This window comes from Rhinoraja longicauda, chromosome 18, assembly GCF_053455715.1.
Source record: "Rhinoraja longicauda isolate Sanriku21f chromosome 18, sRhiLon1.1, whole genome shotgun sequence".
Classification (NCBI taxonomy): domain Eukaryota; kingdom Metazoa; phylum Chordata; class Chondrichthyes; order Rajiformes; family Arhynchobatidae; genus Rhinoraja; species Rhinoraja longicauda.
In genome coordinates, this window is record NC_135970.1 from 20,663,964 (window position 1) to 20,683,931 (window position 19,968).

Below are 19,968 nucleotides of genomic sequence, written 5' to 3' on the forward strand. Positions count from 1 at the left end.
ACATCACGCTGCAGGATCAGCCCATTCAGCCCACTCTGTCCATATTGGAGAGTTCTTCAGCCGAAGCCTGCACTACGAGGGACGTGAACCTGCAGCTCACAGCAGTGCCAAGGCACCGTGTTGGCCATGTGCAGATGGTGAGGGTGTGATCTCCGCAACCCCTGGGGACCAGGGTTCCCAGACCCCACCCTCCCGGCCCAGACCCCCCCCTCCCAGCCCAGACTCCCCCCCCCACCCGGCCCAGAGCCCACCCTCCCGGCCCAGAGCCCACCCTCCCGGCCCAGAACCCCCCCCCCCCCCACCTGGCCCAGAGTCCACCCTCCCGGCCCAGACCCCACCCCCCCGGCCCAGAACCCCCCCCCCCCACCTGGCCCAGACCCCCTCCCCAGCCCAGAGCCCACCCTCCCGGCCCAGACCCCACCCCCCCGGCCCAGACCCCCCCCCTCCCAGCCCAGACTCCCCCCCCCCCCACCCGGCCCAGAGCCCACCCTCCCGGCCCAGACCCCACCCCCCCGGCCCAGAACCCCCCCCACCCCCACCTGGCCCAGACCCCCTCCCCAGCCCAGAGTCCACCCTCCCGGCCCAGACCCCCCCCCCCCCCCCCGGCCCAGACCCCCTCCCCAGCCCAGACCCCACCCTCCCGGCCCAGACCCCCCCCCCTCCCAGCCCAGACTCCCCCCCCCCCCAGCCCAGACTCCCCCCCCCCCCCCAGCCCAGACTCCTCCCCCCCCCCACCGGCCCAGACCCCCCCCAGCCCAGAGCCCACCCTCCCGGCCCAGACCCCCCCCCCCCCCCCACCTGGCCCAGACCCCCTCCCCAGCCCAGAGCCCACCCTCCCGGCCCAGACCCCACCCTCACTGGTGACCAGTGACCATCATTAACCAGTACTGGTGACCAGTGACCATCATTATCCAGCACTGGTAACCAGCACCCAACATTAACCAGTACACTAGTACTGGTGACAAATGGCTGTCATTAACCAGCATTGATGACCTGTGACTGTTAATGGCCGGTTGTGGTTGACCAGTGACCATCATTAACCAGTACTGGTGACCAGTGTGCATCACCAACCCATGCCGGTGATGGGCGCAGTGTTTTCCCCGTGTGTCTCTGGGACCCTCACCTTGCGAACATTGTAGAAGTCTCGGTGCGGCACGCCCTTCAGCTCCCGCAGCTCCGCCATCTCGTTCATCATCTCGTGCAGGTAGAACTTGGAGCCCAGGAACTTCAGCCTCCGGTGGCAGTAGGTCTTCCTGCGGGAGGAGATCGGGATCAGCAGGACCGAGTCCCAACCGGCAAACCCCAGGTCCCCCAAGGAAGACACGCGGTCAGTCCTTGCTGCGGCCTGCACTGTTGCAAATGGCCATCGTGCCCTCACTGCACCCACACCACATCCCACTCCGGGAGGACCAGGTGAGTGATCGATCATAAACACAACAAGCAGGGAGCAGTGGTTTGTGGAAGGCGGGCATAAATCCTTCAGACCAGGCGAGAGGACTAACTGTGTGGTGGGCAACGTCAACAACCTAACCAGTGAATCGGCATGGGAGGAGGTTGTTCAGCCCAATCCAGATAGTGCTGGCAAGTACAATTATCCCATCAGCCCTCTCTCCAGGGACCAGCCTCTTCCTCATTGACCATCTACACTTACTCCTGCCTCAGGGAAGGGGCAGGCATAATCTAGGACCTTTTCACCCCTCTCCCAATCAAAGAGAAGATACGAAAGCTTGAAAGCACAAACCACTAGACTTGGGAACAGCTCCTTCCCCTCTTATCAGTTTCCTGCACATTCCTCCTTTACGCTAGGGTACAGTTGCAATTTTCCAAACTCAATGGTTTAATGTTACTTTTGTTGTCACTTGTACCTAGGTACAGCAAAGATCCTTTTATGCCCGTGGTTCAGTAAGAGTCTTACTAAAACATAGGCACAATCATACAGAAGTACAAGGGTGTAGGGTGGTAGATTACACTCAGACAGTGTGCAAGAGTCACCACGTTTCCAACACCATTTTGTATGATTCAAGTCCATAGTTGTTAAAAATGTCATGAGTGCTTAAATATCACATGGACTGAAAACAGAACAATGAAATTCTTGATCGCTGCAGCTTAACAGGTTTGTAAACACAATACTCACAGGTAACACAATAAACAAACAAAAAAGCCCAATAAATTAAACTAAAAACCCCAATATTATTGCAAAACATGTATGTAGACGTAGCTTGTCCATAAAAGCCCAACCTACCTTTCAGAAAGCCTTCGACAAGGTCCCACATAGGAGATTAGTGGGCAAAATTAGAGCACATGGTATTGGGGGTAGGGTACTGACATGGATAGAAAATTGGTTGACAGACAGAAAGCAAAGAGTGGGGATAAATGGGTCCCTTTCGGAATGGCAGGCAGTGACCAGTAGGGTACCGCAAGGTTCGGTGCTGGGACCCCAGCTATTTACGATATACATTAATGACTTAGATGAAGGGATTAAAAGTACCATTAGCAAATTTGCAGATGATACTAAGCTGGGGGGTAGTGTGAATTGTGAGGAAGATGCAATAAGGCTGCAGGGTGACTTGGACAGGTTGTGTGAATGGGCGGATACATGGCAGATGCAGTTTAATGTAGATAAGTGTGAGGTTATTCACTTTGGAAGTAAGAATAGAAAGGCAGATTATTATCTGAATGGTGTCAAGTTAGGAAGAGGGGATGTTCAACGGGATCTGGGTGTCCTAGTGCATCAGTCACTGAAAGGAAGCATGCAGGTACAGCAGGCAGTGAAGAAAGCCAATGGAATGTTGGCCTTCGTAACAAGAGGAGTTGAGTATAGGAGCAAAGAGGTCCTTCTACAGTTGTACCGGGCCCTGGTGAGACCGCACCTGGAGTACTGTGTGCAGTTTTGGTCTCCAAATTTGAGGAAGGATATTCTTGCTATTGAGGGCGTGCAGCGTAGGTTCACTAGGTTAATTCCCGGAATGGCGGGACTGTCGTATGTTGAAAGGCTGGAGCAATTAAGCTTGTATACACTGGAATTTAGAAGGATGAGGGGGGATCTTATTGAAACATATAAGATAATTAGGGGATTGGACACATTAGAGGCAGGAAACATGTTCCCAATGTTGGGGGAGTCCAGAACAAGAGGCCACAGTTTAAGAATAAGGGGTAGGCCATTTAGAACGGAGATGAGGAAGAACTTTTTCAGTCAGAGAGTGGTGAAGGTGTGGAATTCTCTGCCTCAGAAGGCAGTGGAGGCCAGTTCGTTGGATGCTTTCAAGAGAGAGCTGGATAGAGCTCTTAAGGATAGCGGAGTGAGGGGGTATGGGGAGAAGGCAGGAACGGGGTACTGATTGAGAGTGATCAGCCATGATCGCATTGAATGGCGGTGCTGGCTCGAAGGGCTGAATGGCCTACTCCTGCACCTATTGTCTACCTCACTGTGGACCTTGAAAGTTTCCTCTGCCACCGTTACGCTATAACGCCCAAACACTATTTTCTGCACGCTTTTTAAACAATTTTATTATCAAAAAATGTATTCAATTATTTTAAAACAATATTTACAATGCAATAAAACAAGACAGAATCCACCACCAGAATACAATACAAACAAATATACCAAATGAAACTATTATACAACTATATTACAATCCCTATCCAGGATACATCCAATCCCCCGCGGTGCCCAACGGTCCCGGAAATTCCCCAGGGTGCCCGTGAACTGCGCACAGTCCCTCTCCAACACCACCCGGGCACGGACGTAACCCCGGAAAAGGGGCAGGCAGCCGGCTCGGGCAGAGCCCTCTTCCACCTGGCGCCATGAGTCGCGGATGGCCAGCTTGGCCAGGCCCAGGAGCAACCCAACCAGGACAATATTCTGCACGCAGGTGTTTTTCTCTTTGCAGTACCTGTTGTATTTGTGTATGGCTTGGTTGTACTCATGTATAGTGTGACTTGACTGGATAGCATGTAAAGATTCCACTGTATCCGGAGACATGACCCAGTATTAAACCCAGTACCTGCAGCTTACCCTCCCACCAGTCCCTGGGTCCTTCTGGCCATCACCACCACTCCCTGGGTTAACACATTTTCCTCGCACTCCTTCAGCTCCTCGCTGAGTGTTTGACCACTGGATTCTTGCGCCGTCCGCCAGGGGGGATCTCTGCACCCACCCGTGGTGAGCCAGCCACCGTCTCATGATCGGCGGTCAGTAGCCGCGGACTACAAGGCTCCCGTCCCCGTAACCTGCCGAGAACGAAGGGCAGCCGGCCCTTGTCCCGCCCCGCCGGGTGTTGGGGGGGGCTCAAACGTGTGGAGTACTTGCGGCTGAACAAACCCCCGCTCAACCGGAGGTACTCGTCGGACCCAGGCGCCGTAATCCTTCCCGGGAGCCGGTCCCACATAACATGAGCCGCATTTCCTCGACACCCTTCATCTCCCTCCGAGACGCAGGGAGGCGTGTCCTGTACGGGCTCCTCCTCCACACCCTGCACTTTCTCGCCCTGGTCCACCGTCCGGACACTAAGTGGCGGTCGGTGTTGCCTTCCGGTCATGAGGGGGCCCCGCGGTGGGGGGCCCTCAACGCAGGGATTCTGCCCCTTTCCATCGGGGACCTGGGGTGGAAGGTATTGCACCGAGGAGTCCCCTGCAACCTGTTCCTCGCGCGGTTCACAGACTCGCCAGCCGCCTGCCACTTTTGCGGGTTGGAAGAGTCTGTGTACCACGTGTACATGGAGTGTGTGAGGTTGCAGCCCCTGTTCCAATATCTAAAGGGGCTACTCCTTGCTTTTTGGCTGCACTTTTCACCCACCATCCTCATCTTTGGACACCCTGTGCGTAGGGGAGAGGGTAAGGCCGAAGATGTCCTTGTTGGGTTGCTCCTGGGCCTGGCCAAGCTGGCCATCCGTGACTCACGGCGCCAGGCGGAAGAGGGCTCTGCCCGAGCCAGCTACCTACCCCTTTTTCCGGGGTTACGTCCGTGCCCGTGGTGTTGGAGAGGGACTAACGGCTGTCCACGGGCATCCTGGGGGATTTCCGGGACCGCTGGGCACCGCGGGGGATTGGATGTATCCTGGATGGGGATTGTAATATAATTGAGGAATAGTTTAAATTGGTATATTTGTTTGTATAATATTCTGGTGGTGGGTTTTGTTTTGGTTTTATTGTATTGTATATATTATTTTAATATTTGAATAAATATTTTTGAAAAGAAAATTTTTTAAAAAAAAATGAATGAATGAAGGGCAGGTCCCAGGCAACAACAGGACCAGGTCAACGCCAGTCTATGACAAGGCAGGGACACAACAAACGCTGATGGTGGAATCTGTGCCAACAAACAACTGGCTGGTGGCAGCATCCGAGGAGGAAAGGGCGGTCGACGTTCCATGTCAGGACCCTGCTCCAGGGACGAGAGCAGAGACGGAAGGTGGCTGGGGTAAAAAGAGGGGCAGGTTTTCACGGTATCTCGGTACATGTGACAATGAGGAGCCAATACGTTCATATGTTCAACATTCATATGTTGAAAGACTGGAGCGACTAGGCTTGTATACACTGGAATTTAGAAGGATGAGAGGGGATCTTATCCAAACGTACAAGATTATTAAGGGGTTGGACACGTTAGAGGCAGGAAACATGTTCCCAATGTTGGGGGAGTCCAGAACAAGGGACCACAGTTTAAGAATAAGGGGTAGGCCATTTAGAACTGAGATGAGGAAAAACTTTTTCAGTCAGAGAGTTGTGAATCTGTGGAATTCTCTGCCTCAGAAGGCAGTGGAGGACAATTCTCTGAATGCATTCAAGAGAAAGCTAGATAGAGCTCTTAAGGATAGCGGAGTCAGGGGGTGTGGGGAGAAGGCAGGAACGGGGTACTGATTGAGAATGATCAGCCATGATCACATTGGATGGTGGTGCTGGCTCGAAGGGCTGAATGGCCTCCTCCTGCACCTATTGTCTACTGTCAATACCATTGGGATGTCGAGCAACCAGACAAGCGGCCATGGGCGTGGAGATGTCACTTACGTGGGGCCATCAGCAATCAGTGCCAACACGTGACTCAGGTCCAGTGTGAAGGTCTCCAGGTCGGGGTATGGGAGGTTTTTAGGCTCTCCCTGCTCCAGCATCTCCTTACTCTCGTAAATAAAGATCACGCCTTCCTTCATCTTCGCCACGTAATCCAGGTTCTCTGGAGCGTCGGTGAGGTCGTACGGATCGCCACCGTCCCTGCGAGCTGGGTGGAAGTCTGGCCCAGTGGAGCATGGAGCAGTTAGACACTTCCACAGACGCCCAGCCTTCAGAGTCTAGAGAAACAGCGCGAGCGGAAACAGGCTCTTCGGCCCATCGAGACCGCACTGACCAGCGATCACCCAGTACACTAACACTATCCTACACACTAGGGACAATTTATACATTTTTCTGCCGAAGCCAATTAATCTACAAACCCATACGTCTTTGGAGCGTGGGAGGAAACCGGAGCATCCGGAGAAAACCCACGCAGCCACGGGGAGAGAACGTACAAACTCCGCGTAGACAGCACCTGTAGTCGAACCTGGGTCTCTGGCGCTGTAAGTCAGCAACTCTACCGCTGCGCCACCGTGCCGCCCCAATCATAAACACGGCTTCATCTCACAATCATTCCCATAAACTGCAGCCGCTGGGATCTACAGCTGGAGCCGTGGGTTTGGGATTACCGAACACAGGGACCATCGGAGGCTCCAAATCATCACACAATGGCCAGGCCCCGCTGTGCACCAACCCTGAGAGGTGATCTCACCCGGGCCTCAAACGTGGATGAAGGCTTTTAGGGAGCACAGAAGACAAATGAAAATAAGTGACAATGGGCATTGTGCACAGTTCTGGTAACCCCATTACTACAAGGATGTGGAGGCTTTGGAAAGGGTACAGAAGAGGCATTCATAATGATGCCTGGATTAGAGGATGTTAGCTATAAGAAGAGATTGAACAAAATGTAATTGTTTGCTCTGGAACATCGGAAGCTGAGGGCCGAACTGAAAGAAGTATCTAAAATTATGAGAGGCATAGACAGGGTAGACAATCAGAACCAATTTTCCCTAAAGTGGAAATGCCTACGCTTGGAGGGCATAGTTTTATGGGCAGAGGAAGTACATTGAAAGGAGATGTGCTAGCAAGTTTTAGTTATACGCTGTGGGTGGAGGGTGCCTGGAACATGCTGCCACAGGTGGAGGTGGTGATGTAATAGTGGTGCTTCAAAGACTTTTTGATAGGCACATAGATATGCAGGAAATTGAGGGATATGGATTATGTGCAGGAACAGACTAGAAGGGAGATGGTGTTGAGATGCGGGTACAGGGATGAAAGGGCAGGATAGAGGGGCTGAGTGGCCTCCTCCTGTTCCTCCAGGGGCTAGTTGTGCTTTCAGATAGGGCAAAGCAGCCTCTCCTGAGGGAGTGGGGTTCAGAGCAACTCGTGTTCTCCCCAATGATGGAGAGGGTGATCTCGGATACTCCATTCACCGGCCGTTCACACTCACCTGCTTCCTACTGCACAGCCAGCTGCAAACATCTGGGAAAGGTGAGCAGGCAGAAAGCCAGGTGATTGCCATACCTGACCACTCCGCAATGGCTCCACCACCTCCTCCTCCCGACCTCCCAATGTTCCCATCTCACAACTGCAACACGACATCCCAACGTCTATACTCAGATCCCCGACTAATGAAGGCCAGGGTGCCGAAAGCCTTCTTCACCACTCTATCTACTTGCGACGCCACTCTCAGGGAACTATGTACCTGCACTCCTGGATCCCTCTGCTTTACAACACTCCCCGGGACCAACCGTTCACTGGGCAAGGTCCTGCCCTGGTTAACTTCCCAAAATGATCTGCTGCACACACTCTTCCCCCACAGCACAATTCAATTGACTTACCGGGCAAGACTTCGTCTTCCTCCAGCCACTGGTCATCTTTGATGGACCGCATGTACTGTCCCGTTATTCTGGGGAAGGTCTGGTAGGCCAGGCGCATGTATTTCTCCCGAATGAACAGAGCTTTTACCAGCCCTTTCGCCGCATGTTCATAGTCATCCACAGTTATCTGCAGTACACATCAGGAAGACCCGCTGTAAACCCTGGGCCTCTCCACAGTACTCCCTCGCCCCACCATCCCAACCTGCCCTCCCATGAAAAAACTCAGTGACAACTCTTCCTCCCCCATCCCCCATCATCTCAGCACCTCCCCCATACCCCACCCCACCTCTGGTCCAAACCCCGTCCCTACCTCTATTTCCCCTGAACCCCCCCCCCCCCCCATCCTCCCTGTCTCTGCCCCTTCCCCCCCCCCCCCCCCCATCCCTGCCCCTCCTCCCCTGGCCCATAGAGTTCTGGACTGCAGGATGGAATATGAAAGAGGAGAGGCTTACAGTGGTCAGGAGAGACAAAGATTTGGAGAGTCATAGATAGAGATAGAATTGTTCAGGAGAGAAACAGGCCCTTCGGCCCAACTCGCCAATGGCGATCATCACGCCCGTTCAGGTACCTGTCCCGATACCTCTTCAATCTCGTTACTGGTCCTGCCTCCACCTCCTCCTTTGGCAGCTCATTCCTTTGAACCTCTGCCCTCTCACACTCTGCCTTCGGATTTCAGACACCCCACCCCCACCATGGGAAACAGACTAGCTCCCCACTCAATCTGCGTCACTCTCGATTTTATAAACTTCTGTCAGGTCAATCCTCCGCCTCCTTTTCCCAGGGAAAATATCAAAATATCACTGGTCTGTCTGTCCAGGGCTAGACATATATGGTATTTATGCAGGCAAGTGGGATATAGTTTTGTTTTAGTTTTTGGTTTACTATTGTAGCATGGAAACAGGCACCAAGTCCGCTCTGACCATCGATGATCACCTGTCCACACTAGGTCCATGCTATCCTACTTTCTCATCCACTCCCTACACAATGGGGGCCAATTTACAGAGGCCAACTAACCTGCAAACGTGCACACCTTGGGGATGTGAGAAGAAACCGGAGTACCTGGAGGAAACCCACATGGTCACAGGGAGAACGTGCAAACTCCACACAGACAGCAGCCAAGGTCAGGATCGAATCCGGGTCTCTGGCACTATGAGGCAGCAGCTCTACCAGCTGCGCCACTGTTCCGCCCTACAGTATAGATAGGCAAGATGGCCAGCATTGACAAAGTGTCCTGTCAGTCTGACGAAGCGTCTCGACCCAAAACATCACCCATTCCTTCTCTCCAGAGATGCTGCCTGCCCCGCTGAGATACTCCAGCATTTTGTGCCTATCTTTGACAAAGGCCTGTTTCTCTATGAGTCTGCTGTCCAGCTCAAGCTCTCCAGTGCAGGGGACCCCCCCCCCCCTTGTGAGTCTACTCTGGGGCCTCTGCAGGTTTAGGTGTTGAGTTGGGAGCGAGCGAGCTAGTGCGTGGTTCCACATTCCCTCACCCCAGCACAGTGATCCCCACTGATGGTCACTCGTTGAAACTCGGGCACTTCATAGGGCAGGGGCTGCACCAGCTGAGGAACATTCTGACTGGGCGTCGGTGGCGTCATGGCCGGAAGGGCAAATGGGAGCGCTCCATCGCACGTTGCGATCTGCAAGGACAGCGAATGGGATCGAATCATCCGGAGACTCTTCTTCCTGTGGAGCCAAATCAGGACAATGAGATGATGGCGGCCCCTGGTGTCCACGTGACCTCCTCTACATCGGCGAGACCAGGCGACGATCAGGGTAACCACCCCCTCCAACCACTCTCTCCCACCCATCACTACTCCGGGACCACACTACCACACGTCCACCATCCCTCCCTCTGGTTCTTCCACTGGCCCTAGGTTCCACTGGGGAGGGGTCATAAGGAATAGGAATTAGGCCATTCAGCCCATCAAGTCTATTCCGCCATTCATTCATGGCTGATCCTTCCTCATCCCATTCTCCTGCTTTCTCCCCATAACCTCTGACACCTGTACTAATCAAGAATGCATCTATCTCTGCCTTAAAAATATCCACTGACTTGGCCTCTACAACCTCCTGTGGCAAGAGGGTGTAGAGGGCTACAGAGACAAGGAGTGGTGTAGGGGCTAGAGGGACAAGGGGGACCACATGGGGTGGACAGTATTATAAAGTTAGAGGGGTGTAGGGGCCAGAGGAGGCTACAGAGACAGGAGGAAGTGTGTGGGCCCGAGGGGGATACAGAAACAAGGGGCGTGTAGAGGCCAAAGGGGTTTGCAGGGACAGGTGGTGTGTAGGGAGTTACGGAAACAGGGATGGATATCAGGGTTAAAAGGAGTTACAGTCAGAGCAGAGTATGCAAGGGGAAGGGCAAGGGATTGTAGAGATGGGCAGGGGTGCAGAGGCAGTAGGGGGTTATAGAGATAGGGAGAGGTGCAGGGGGTGGAGGTGACAAGGAGGGGGAAGGGTTTAGGGGCCAGATGGTGTTACAGGAATGGGGAGCAGTGTGGCTGTGGAGGGGTTTGCAAGGAAGGGAGCAGTGTAGGAGCCGGAGAGGGTTGAGGGGATGGGATTACAGCAGTAGGGAGGGCAAGGTTCCAGGGTTTGGGGAGGGGCGCAGGGGCATCAGGGATGGGGAGGACAAGATCCCAGGGGTGGGGAGGGATACAAGGGCGGATGGGATTCCAGGGATAGGGAGGGGTGTAGGGGCTGGAAGGGATTCAGGGGTGGAAGTGGTGTAGAGGCTGAAGGGGATTGCAGGAGAGAAGGGGGGGGGGGGGGGGTTTAGGGGGTAAACAAGCACAGTCCCAGAGTGGGATGGGTCTGGCTGGGAGTACTCCACCCCAGGACGCAGACAGACCTTATGGCTGACATCTCGGACAGCTGCTCGGCGATCTCTCTCTGCAACTCCCTCTCCTTCGCCTCCTGTTTGCCGATGGGGCAATCCTCAGCGATGTCGAACATCGACAGTACATCCTTGGTGTCTTCCTCGCGGATAGCTGAAGCAAACACCTTCTCCGCAATAATCCGCACTTGTTCATCCTCCTCCGTCTGAGCAGCCTTGGGGAAAAGTCTCGGCATCTCCACTGCTGGGGAAAGGGCTGGTGGGGGGGGGGGGGGGGGGGGGGGGGGGGGAGAAACAAAAACTGATTATGGTTCATATATTGGAGTCATTATTCCAAGGAATGGGTAACACTTCAACTCAGCGACCTTCTGGCAGAGGAGAAGATTCCTTCACACAGAGTGTGGAAAGTTCGCCCACAGGTCTCAGGATATGTTCAAAGTTGCTTTAAAATCGAGATGTTGCAGCTTTATAGGACCTTGGTTAGGCCGCATTTGCAGCATTGCGTGTGGTTCTGGTCACCCCATTATAGGTGGCACCACGGGAGAGTTGCTGCCTTACGGCGCCAGAGACCCGGGTTGGATCCCGACTATGGGTGCTGCCTATATGTACAGAGTTTGTACGTTCTCATTGTGGCCACATGAGGTTTCTCCAGGGGCTTTGGTTTGCTCCCATACTCCAAAGACTTGCAGGTTTGTAGATTAATTGGCTTTGGTAAAATTGTAAATTGTCCCTGGTGTGTGGGATAGAACTACTGTTCATGTGATCGGTGGTCAGCATGAACTTGGTGGGCTGAAGGGCCTGTCTAAACTAAACTAAACATTGGTCAGGTGACACGAGAGAATGTGGATGTAGAGATTTGGAGTGAAACACAAAATGCTGGAGGATCTCGATGGGTCATGGAGGGAAAACTCTTCTGCACCCTCTCCAAAGCCTCCTCGTCCTTCCTGTCAAGGGGCATACTGACTGTACATAAATGTGGCCAGATCAGAGTTTGGTAGAGCTGCAACATCGCGGTTTTAAAGCAATTTCCTGTCCATTTCCTCCCCTCGACTCCATCAGTCTGAAGAAGGGTCCCGACCCTAAACATCATCTGTCTATTCCATTCCCTTCACTGATGCTGCCTGACCCGCTGAGTTCCTCCAGCACTTTGCCTTTTTACTGACTGATCTGAACATGGATTCAACCCCCAGAATGCAGATTAAATACATCTGCTTTAAAGAAGGTGTAGGAAAGAACTGCAAATGCTGGTTTAAATTGAAGATAGACACAAAATGCTGGATAACTCAGCGGGTCAGGCAGCATCTCTGGAGAGAAGGAATGGGTGAGGTTTCGGGTCAGAAGAAGGATCTCGACCCGAAACGTCACCCATTCCTTCTCTCCAGAGATGCCGCCTGACCCGCTGAGTTACTCCAGCATTTTGTGTCTATCTTTGATTTAAATAAGGACTCGCCTGCTTCACGGTGATCAGGTGATTACAACTGTTGTAAAATCCTGTCGTATTTTGTATGGAGTCACATACAGACCAGGCCAGTTGAGGACACACGTCTACTCTCCTGGCTAGTGTCGGTAAACCTGACAATGCAATACAATAAAGATATATTGTATTGTATTGTATTGTATCGTCAGGTTTACCGACAGTAGCCAGGAGAGTAGACCTGTGTCCTCAACTGGCCTGGTCTGTATGTGACCCCATACCTTCCACAGTGACGCCCCTCGCCTGCCCTCTGATGAGGAACAGTGACGCACTCAGTTCGAGGGCATGCGACGGCCAAGGACATCTTGTGGACAAGGAAGGGTGTTTTGGAGGGGTCAGAGTTCACACGCATCTGCTCAGATTCCATTCCACATCTAAACATAGACCAACGACAAATACCCCTGAGCCAGACTGACAACATCTTCACAGAGCACAGAACAGTGCAGGACTTCATCCCACCATGGCTGTGTCAAATATGATGCCACGTTAAACTAATCTCCTCTGCCTGCACATGATCCATGTCCCTCTATTCCCTGCATCCCCCTGTGGCTATCCTATCTAAAAGCCTCATAAGCACCACTATCACCACCACCTCTGGCAGTTTATTCTGCACACTCACCACTCTGTGCAAAAGAACAACTTGCCCCACACATCTCCTTTAAACTATCACCCTCTGATCTTAAGATTATGCCCTCTAGTCTTGAAAAAGACTGACAGTCTACCATATCTACTCTGCCTTTCATCATTTTAGATACAGTACTTCTGTCAATTCTCCCCTTAGCCTCCGACACTCCAGAGAAAACAATCCAACCTCTCCTTATAGCTAATACCCCCCATTAATCTTGGCAGTGACATTGCAAACTGCTTCTGCACCCTCTCCAAAGTCTCCACATCCTTCCTGTAATGGGGACACCCATTGTCGTGGATTGTCACCGTGTCATGGTGGAGAAGCTTGTGTGGTCCTGAGATCCTGAGAGCGATGCCGTCTGGAGTTATGCCCCTGCTAGGGTCACCCATGGCAGTATGTAGGTTAATTGGCTGGGTAAATGTAAAAATTGTCCCTAGTGGGTGTAGGATAGTGTTAATGTACGGGGATCACTGGGCGGCACGGACTTGGAGGGCCGAAAAGGCCTGTTTCCGGCTGTATATATATGATATGATATGATAGTAAGGTCGTGGGGGAGGTCCCTGACCAAGAGCAATCCAACCGACCTCAATGGTGGAACAGGCAGAGGACGATGGCTGACTTTAGTGGAGTGTTACAATGGCTGGGAAGGCGGATGAAGGCTGCAGCAGAAAAAGGGTTCCCGGTCGTCTTGGACTCCATGCCACTGGATCCTGACCCAGGTCTGTCAAAGACCGTGTGGTGGCTGCCTGTGCACCAGACTCCCCACGTTAAACAAAGTCACGCACGGGCGTCCTCCAATGGAGAGGACGGTCGTACTCGCTTCGAGTGACCGCCGATGATGATGATGGTGAACTGCACACAATACTCCAAATATGGCCAAACCAAAGTCATGTAAACCTGCAACATGACTGCCTGATTCTTATACTCAGTGCCCCAACCGATGAAAGCAAGTTATACCATACCAGATGGCAGACACAAAATGCTGGAGTAACTCAGCGGGTCAGGCAGCATCTCTGGAGAGAAGGAATGGGTGACGTTTCGGGTCGAGTCTATAGAAGGGTCTCGACCCGAAACATCACCCATTCCTTCTCTCCTGAGATGCTGCCTGACCCACTGAGTTACTCCTGTATTTTTAAACCTGTTCTTCAGAAAACATTCCTCCACAGTTGGTGGCAGGGCACTTTCGATTGCCAATAGTTCAACAAAACTTCAGTGTTTGCGCAATTACATTAAACCTCAGACTTGTAAATCAGTTACCCCTCAACTGAAAAAATACCACACATCCTAGAACGCTGCCCTTCCCCCGCCCCTCCACCCCACAGCCCGGTATCAATCCCACACTAATCCTATTACCCTGCTCTCTCCCCATAGCCCTGTATCAATCCCTACATTCTCCCCACAGTCCCGAATCAATCTCACACTAATCCCACTCTTTCCCCACAATCCTACATCAATCCCACACTAACTCCACTAATCCATTCTCTCCCCACAAGCTCAGCATTAATCCCTACTCTCGCATCGAACCCACACTAATTCCTCTGCCCCGCACTTTCCCCACAACCCTGTTTCGACCCCTAACATCTCCTCACAGTCCTGTATCCCAATCCCACCGCCCTGCTCTCCCCACAGCCCTGTATCCCAACCCCACCTCCCTGCTCTCCCCCCAGTACTGTGTTAATCCCATCGCCCTGCTCTCCCCACAGCCCTGTATCCCAATCCCACGTAAATCCCACTCCCTCTCCTCAGTCCTGAGGGTCCTATCCATGTTAGTCTTTCCAAAATGCAACACCTCTCATTTCTCTCCCTAAAGGTCAGGCAGGCCCTGGAGTCCTGGCAACATCCTCATGAATCTTCACTGCACTCTTTCCAGGGGAATGACATCGTTCCTATAGCAGAGTGAGACAGTGCTCAAAGCGTGGCCTCGCCAACGTTTTGCACAACGGTAACGTCCCAACTTTTATACTCAAAACCCTGACTGATGGAGGCCAGCGTGCCATAAACCCTCTTCACTATCCTATCTACATGCGATGCCACTTGCAGGGAACGAGATACTCAGTCCAAGTGCAATCTGTCCCACTTCATTCCCCTCTTTGATTCTGCTCCACCTCACCATACCTCCCTCCCCCTCCCCTCCCACTCCATTCCCCTCTCTCCATTCCCTCCCTCCCTCTCACTTCTGTCTTCCCCTCTCCCTTTTCACAATCCCCTCATTTCCATTCCCCTCTTTATCCCCTCTCCACCTCTCATTCAGTTCCCTTCGCCCCTCCTCATCCCCCGTCCCTCCTCACTCCCCATCCTCCGTCCCTCGCCCCCCCCTCCTCTCCCCTAGCAGATCCTCTCCCCCCCCAGCAGTGATCCTCGCCCCCCCCAGCAGTGATCCTCGCCCCCCCCCCAGCAGTGATCCTCGCCCCCCCCCCCAGCAGTGATCCTCGCCCTCCCCCCCTAGCAGATCCTCTCCCCCCCCAGCAGTGATCCTCGCCCCTCCCCCCCCTAGCAGATCCTCTCCCCCCCCAGCAGTGATCCTCGCCCCCCCCAGCAGTGATCCTCGCCCCCCCCCCCCCAGCAGTGATCCTCGCCCCCCCCCCCCCCAGCAGTGATCCTCGCCCCCCCCCCCCCCCCAGCAGTGATCCTCGCCCCCCCCCCCCCCCCCCCAGCAGTGATCCTCGCCCCCCCCCCCCCCAGCAGTGATCCTCGCCCCCCCCCCCCCCCCCAGCAGTGATCCTCGCCCCCCCCCCCAGCAGTGATCCTCCACACGGAGCCCAGCCCAGGGACCTCTACCCTGGACCCTGCGCGGATCGGTCCTGGAGGACGTGGGGGACGGGAGGGGCGCCACAGCAAGGCAGCAAACTCCGCGGACCCCACAACGAGAGGCACAGACCCTGTCCTTACCTGTCCCGGACATCCACGCACCGTCTCCCGCTCCGCCCGGTGCTCCCCCACTCTCTCCCGGTACTCCCCGCTCTCTCTCTCTCTCTCTCTCCCCCTCCCTCTCCCGCTCTCTCTCTCTCTCTCTCTCTCTCTCTCCCTCTCTCTCTCTGCCCCCTCTCTCTCTCTGCCCCCCTCTCTCTCTCTCCCTCTCTCTCTCTCTGCCCCCTCTCTCTCTCCCGCTCCCTCTCTCTCTCCCGCTGCCTCTCTCTCCCTCTCTCCCTCTCCCCGCTCTCTCTCTCTCTCTCCCTCTGCCCGCTCTCTCTCTCTCTCCCTCTCTCTCTGACCGCGGGCTCTGAGCCGCTCCGGGTTTTATTCCCGCGACCCGCGGCTATTTTCAGAAACAGAGACAGACCCGGGATTAACAGCCGGGCCGGGCAAGGTGACGCTGCCAGTCTGTGTCCCGGGCCAGTCTGGGGCCAGGCTGTGTCCCGGGCCAGTCTGGGGCCAGTCTGTGTCCCGGGCCAGTCTGTGTCCCGGGCCAGTCTGGGGCCAGTCTGTGTCCCGGGCCAGTCTGGGGCCAGGCTGTGTCCCGGGCCAGGCTGTGTGGGACTGTGTCAGACTGTCGTATTCAGGGCTGTTGTCAGGATCCCATTATCATTATTCTCAATATAATTATTGACGAGGACATTATGATTAGACACTGGATACATAGCGGTGTGGAGCCAGGGATTCCCCCGGACACCCGGCTTGTTATTGGCGACCAGGGAGGGTATTAACCCGGTGACTCGGTGTACTGAAGGCAATGGGGATTTGAAGTTTGTTCTCTCGGTTGTGAAGGGGGTTGTTTGGTGGAAGAGGCAGGTTCAATCGCAATGCTAAAAATAAATTTGGATAGGAAAGGTTTAGAGGGCAAGGGTCAAACACAGGGGAATGGGACCAGTTTAGGTGGGACATCTTGGTCGGCATGGACTAGTCGGGCCGAAGGGCCTGTTTCCGTGCCGGATGACAGGGTCGGTGGGAGTGACTCGGAGATTACTGCCCACACTCGGCCATTCCGCAGTCCCCCTCACTCTCAGCTCAACGCCCAGAGTTTAAACACACAGCCCCCCCCGTCCCTCCCTTCTCTCCCCATTCCCTCTCCCCCCCCCCCTCCTCGCTCTCCCCCCACTCCCTACCTCCCCGCACTATTATCCCACCCACTCCCCCCTCACCCACCCTCCCTCTCCCCCACCCTCTCTCTCCCCCCTCACTCACCCTCTCTCTCCCCCCTCACCCACCCTCTCTCTCCCCCCCTCACCCACCCTCTCTCTCCCCCCCTCACCCACCCTCTCTCTCCCCCCTCACCCACCCTCTCTCTCCCCCCTCACCCACCCTCTCTCTCCCCCCTCACCCCCATCCCCAGCTACCCTCGCCGGGGGAGGGGCCGTGGTAGTGGTGAAGCCGCTGCAACTTTTGCATTAGCACCATGGCCAATCTACCCCCCTTCCCCTCCCCTCCCTCCACCCCCCCCTTCCCCTTCCCTACCTGCTATCCCTCCCCACCTCCCCTCCCCACCTGCCCTTCAACCCCGCGAGGAAGAGACGCTGCCGTGTAAAGAGGTGTAAAGTCAGTGGAAAGAGAAGCAGCCAGAAGACCAAGACACCACTCCCTCACCTCCCACCCCCTAAAACACCCTCCGACTACCCTCCTCCTGAACGCTCCCCCCTCCCCCCCCCCCACCAAATACCGGTCTAAACACCAACCTCGCACAAGCATGCTGTGTGTACAAGGGGTGTTGTTTTTAAACACTTCCTCTGGCCACGCAACTGAATCCTGGCAACTGCAACAGAAACAGCCTCGCCTTGCTTCACATAGCGGCAGCGGGAGACATTCCGTTCCTCTCTCCTCTCCTCTCCCACCCCCTCCCCGTGTCTACCCCGAACTGGGACAGGGTGTGTGGGATAGGGTGGGCTGCCGGTTACGAGGAACCCACTTTACCTGAGCCCGGATTCTCTACAAAAGCGGCGAGCGAGTGTGTGAGTCCACGCTGCACTGCCCCACCCCACTGTGCGGTCTCTCAGCCTCTTGCTCACTGGCATCTGCCCCTCCCTGATGGAAATTTAAGGAAGGCAATGGCGGATAGATTGCCTCCCATTAGTCTTATTAAACATGAGAATGCTGCCACGAAAAGGGGAGTGTCCCCGTACTGAATATTGTATGGTAAACCATTCCAATACCCCGTTCTACAAAAAGTTTTCTGAGACAGTGAGTGAAGATAGTACCCTAGCACAGTACATGAAGAAAAATGCTAATAAACAAATCTCGTGTGTTGAAAGGTTTAACAGGTCTTGACCAAACGGAAGGGAATCTCGTGGAGGAATTAAAGACTGGGTGTTCGCAAAAATTATCAAAAGAAAAAGGTGGTCAAGCCCTCGGTGGGAAGGTCCGTATCAAGTACAACTTACTACTCCCACTGAGGTAAGAATCGCCGAAAGGCCAACGTGGGTACATATCACACACATACTGCAAAAGAGTAAAAATCCCAACTTCAGAGTAGGAGCTCTGACGACGGCTGACGGCCTGTATAGGTCCAGTAACGATCGGAAACCTACATCTCCCATACCATCAAGTGGGGGCTGATTAATCTGAGTGGAATTGCATTAGTCACCACAGCATATGCAAAGTATACAATATACCTGACCCAAGGAAGTACTAGCACTTTTGAAATCGACCCATGTCAGTATAAAACTGACAGTTGCAATGCTCGAAATGGCATTATGTTTAACAACACTCTGAGGCCTCAGGCCATAAAGAGACCGGAATCACGCAATACCAGCGATGGTCGTTAATAAGAAAGTCCTACACCCACACGAACCCTGGCTGGAGTAACCGGGGAAGATGGGGAAATACACAGCCTCCTTGGAAAACGTATATAACCGTGAGGAACATCCAGAAGAAAGATGAAGGGTGGTATTACTTGTGTGTCGAAGTTAGTTGCAAGGATCCCTGTAACCAGTTGGAAGTGAGAGTAGTCGAACCAGCAGACACTAAAGTAACAGTAAGGCCCCAGGTAGATAAGGAAACTCGGGCACCACCAAAGACAGGAGAACAAATAATTAAGGTCATCCCAGTAGCAGACCTCCGGAAGAGTCTGGAAATTGAGACTGGATATACGGATGATAATGCATGGCTGGAATGGATGCGTTACACAGTTAAGTCCTTAAACAGGACGGATTGTTATGCTTGTGTATCCGCAAAACCATAACTTATTCCAACACCCTTCCCGTTAAAATTTACCAACTCACCAGGCGGAGTCAAATGCATGTTATCATTGTACCTTAGTAAACGCAAGCCACAGAATAAGAATTGCACAGATTTGCATTTTCTATTCCCCCCCCCGTAGTTAAGGACAGGATCCCACCTCCATTCACTGTACCAACCGGCGGAAAATTTAATCGTTTCGCTGGATGGGATCTTGGAGGTAAGGAACTGGGAAGACTGAAGTTGTGTGAGATTATAGTGTGAGATTACGTCTCCATTCCCACCCCTGCACTATCATCTAGTCCCTTGCCAGGGTTGAACGCAACTGCTCAGGTTGAACACGAGGTCGGGAGGGCAGATGTTTGGTGGTACTGTGGAGGGAGAATATTGAGGGCAAAGCTACCTAAGAACTGGAAAGGTACCTGTGCGTTGATACAGCTGATGATGCCATTTACTCTCGTAAAATGTGAAAAATGTGAAGGAGAAATCCGAGACAGGGAATAGAGTGAAAAGGGAACTTGCTAAGGGTTCTTTTGATGCACACATATACGTAGATGAAATTGGAGTGCCCAGAGGGGATCCAGATGAATTTAAGGCACGCAATCAGATAGCTGCAGGATTTGAGTCTGTCATCTTCTGGTGGTCAACCATTAATAATAATGTAGATTGGATAAATTACTTATATTATAATCAGCAGCGATTTATCAATTATACAAGAGATGCTGTGAAAGGGTTAGCCGAACAACTAGATCGGACCAGTCTAATGGCCTGGCAGAATAGAATGGCCTTGGACATGCTACTAGCAGACAAGGGAGGAGTATGCGTAATGTTCGGATCATCTTGTTGCACCTTTATTCCCAATAATACCGCACCTGATGGGTCAGTCTCCAGAGCCCTGGCTGGACTCACTTCACTGGCAGAGGAATTGGCTGAGAATTCGGGAGTTGACACCTCCTGGACAGGGTTCCTGGACTCATGGTTCGGGAAATGGAAAAAT

The 19,968-nt window shown here is 53.5% G+C and overlaps 1 protein-coding gene across 2 annotated transcripts in view; it reads right to left on the minus strand.

The window, feature by feature from the left end:
• Positions 1-17,814, minus strand: part of LOC144602314 (AMP deaminase 3-like) — a 37,193-nt gene extending 19,379 nt beyond the window's left edge. Inside the window, exons 1-6 of one of the 2 annotated variants that reach the window (XM_078415267.1) lie at positions 17,709-17,814; positions 10,777-11,017; positions 9,413-9,608; positions 7,884-8,049; positions 6,004-6,223; positions 1,124-1,253 (exon numbers count right to left, since the gene is read on the minus strand). In XM_078415267.1, coding sequence (XP_078271393.1) covers positions 1,124-1,253; positions 6,004-6,223; positions 7,884-8,049; positions 9,413-9,608; positions 10,777-10,997 — 933 coding nt within the window. In that variant the 5' untranslated portion in view covers positions 10,998-11,017; positions 17,709-17,814. Of the gene's footprint in view, positions 1-1,123; positions 1,254-6,003; positions 6,224-7,883; positions 8,050-9,412; positions 9,609-10,776; positions 11,018-15,752; positions 15,816-17,708 lie in introns of those variants that run through there. The other variant, XM_078415266.1, reaches the window with a different exon arrangement.
• Positions 17,815-19,968: the final 2,154 nt, after the last annotated feature.